Consider the following 2,160-nt stretch of genomic DNA (forward strand, 5'->3'; position numbering starts at 1 on the left):
TTTCTTATGCGGATTCTCTTTAATTATGAAGTACTTGATGGAATATGCTAATTCCGTTGGGTCTGTCTAGGACACATCTAGATGTGACATAGTTATGTCACATCTAACTTGATGTCCACTATGTTTGTGGTCTGTTTTTTTATCCCAGCTTTTTTTTTTCGTTCCTTGTTGCTACGTTATTTGTGGGAGATTAGATGTGACATCCTTAAAAAACATCTAGATGTGAATTAGACAAACTCAATTCCGTTTATGCAAATTTCGCCAGCCTTTAGTTTCGATATCCGGAATTAAAGAAGGGCCTACTTCGGCATCAACATGATGAATGAATGAACATATCGTGTGTGTGTGTGTGTGTGTGTGTGTGTGTGTGTGTGTGTGTGTGTGTGTGTGTGTGTGTATTGCACAAAAACATCCAGATTAAATAGATTGAGGGGATATACTCATGGTGGTCAAAACTTTATTTCTTTTTTACAAAGTCCATCCGAGTTCTCAAGTACTAGTATATATAGTACAGCTAGTAGCTGTTATACATTGCTAAAACATTAAGGAGATATTGAAAATTATACCATAATAAAAATAATTACATGCATATGTGTAGTTATTACTCTATCATACATACACATGGAGATTACATGTACAAAAGCATAAATCCCAAGGCAGGCATGCACTGATCACATGGAGAGTACATATCAAGTCTCGTCTCAGCTAGGATATGACTTGGACGCATGCACGTAAGCATCTTCAGCTAGTTGGCAGCTAGTAATTGGCTAAGCAAAGATCGATTGTGTATGAAAAAAGCAAAGATCGATTGCGTATGAAAAAGATCATGAGGCACCGGCGACGGCGAGCATCTTCTTGTACTCGACCTCGTCGTCGCCTATCCCCCAGAGCGAATCCGAGCAGCAGTAGTCCCACACCGGCGATGAAGGCGGCGGCACTATCATCGACGGCACGGCGGCTCCCCATGCGTAGGAGTCCATGATGGCGTCGTTCCAAAGGAGGTGGCTGTCCATGCCGATGCCGGCGGTGTAGAGCAGCTGGTTATCCGCTTGTTCCTGGCTGGCCGCCGTCTCTTGGTCGCGGTGGCCGTGATGCGAGTTGTTGTCGTTGTCGATCGTTGAAGAGGAGGAGCTGGACGTGGTGGCCGGAGACGCCGCCGACATGGACGTGGACGTGGTCGTAGAGGCCGAAGCAGCAGAGGCGCGCGTGTCCTTGTGGAGCTTGCGGGTGTGGGTGCGCCAGTAGTTCTTGATCTCGTTGTCGGTGCGCCCCGGCATGGCCTTGGCGATGCGTGACCAGCGGTTGCCCCAGCGGGCGTGGAGGTCGACGACGAGGCGCTCCTCTTCGGGGCTCATCCGGCCGCGCTTGAGGTCCGGGTGCAGGTAGTTGACCCACCGGAGCCGGCAGCTCTTCCCCGTCCGGTTAAGACCTGTCGCCAAGACAAACACAAGAGCAAGAGGTGCCGGCGGAGACCGAGAGCGTTAGCACACAAAGGACCATGGCTACATCATATTTTGGTCCCAGACATGCATGCATGCATGGCGCATGCATGGCACGGCATGGGTCACCCGCCACCTTGCAAACCTGACACCTTAGCTAAGAAATCCCAGCGGCGCTCGCCGAAGAGCCGCACGAACCACGCCAGCTTCATGTCCTCCTGCTCCGTCCATGGCCCCTTGCGGAAACCACCCGGTGCAACTGCTTCCTCCTCCTTCCCCGGCGACGGCGCCGCCTTGGCCTTGGAAGCCTGCTTCGTCTTCATCGATGGAGATGTGATGTGAACACAGCAGCTAGGCACCAAGGAGCTACGGACAGAAGACGTTGGTGGTGCGGCTGGTGGTGGGATCAATCAAGAGCCACTTGACTCGAGGAAGAAACGTATGGAAATGGAACGGAATGGAATGAAGGACTCCACTTGGGAGGTGGTGTGGTCGACGGCCGTCTTATAGGCGGTCGGGCAGGGGCAGGGGCAGGTGAGGTCGCATCCATGGGCACACGTCATGGATCTACATGCTCTTTGCTTGCTTTTGCTTTCCTTTCGATTGGGGATAGAGGAGGGAGATAGCGATAAGCTGCCGGCCCGGCCGGCAAGTGGAGTGGAGGCTGATGTCAATGCACATCTATCACTAGTATATCAATCGCACCAGCCACCAGGACGGA

The 2,160-nt window shown here is 51.6% G+C and overlaps 1 protein-coding gene across 1 annotated transcript; it reads right to left on the reverse strand.

Annotated features, from left to right (window-relative positions):
* Nucleotides 1-535: 535 nt before the first annotated feature.
* LOC125527570 (transcription factor MYB59-like) lies at nt 536-1,929 on the reverse strand. The gene is made up of 2 exons (XM_048692088.1): nt 1,585-1,929; nt 536-1,429 (listed from the first exon to the last, which is right to left on the reverse strand). Exons 1-2 carry the CDS (start codon nt 1,760-1,762, stop codon nt 825-827), a joined length of 783 nt encoding a protein of 260 aa, XP_048548045.1. The 5' UTR covers nt 1,763-1,929; the 3' UTR covers nt 536-824.
* Between the last annotated feature and the right edge of the window lie 231 nt (nt 1,930-2,160).

Source organism: Triticum urartu, unplaced genomic scaffold (assembly GCF_003073215.2).
Source record: "Triticum urartu cultivar G1812 unplaced genomic scaffold, Tu2.1 TuUngrouped_contig_4258, whole genome shotgun sequence".
NCBI lineage: Eukaryota > Viridiplantae > Streptophyta > Magnoliopsida > Poales > Poaceae > Triticum > Triticum urartu.

Bases quoted from the DNA above. Each gene is read 5' to 3' on its own strand.
- LOC125527570 (XM_048692088.1), bottom strand. From the start codon at position 1,762: ATGAAGACGAAGCAGGCTTCCAAGGCCAAGGCGGCGCCGTCGCCGGGG. The intron at 1,430-1,584 runs GTTTGCAAGGTG...TCTTGGCGACAG, and splicing joins TTTCTTAGCTAAGGTGTCAG to GTCTTAACCGGACGGGGAAG.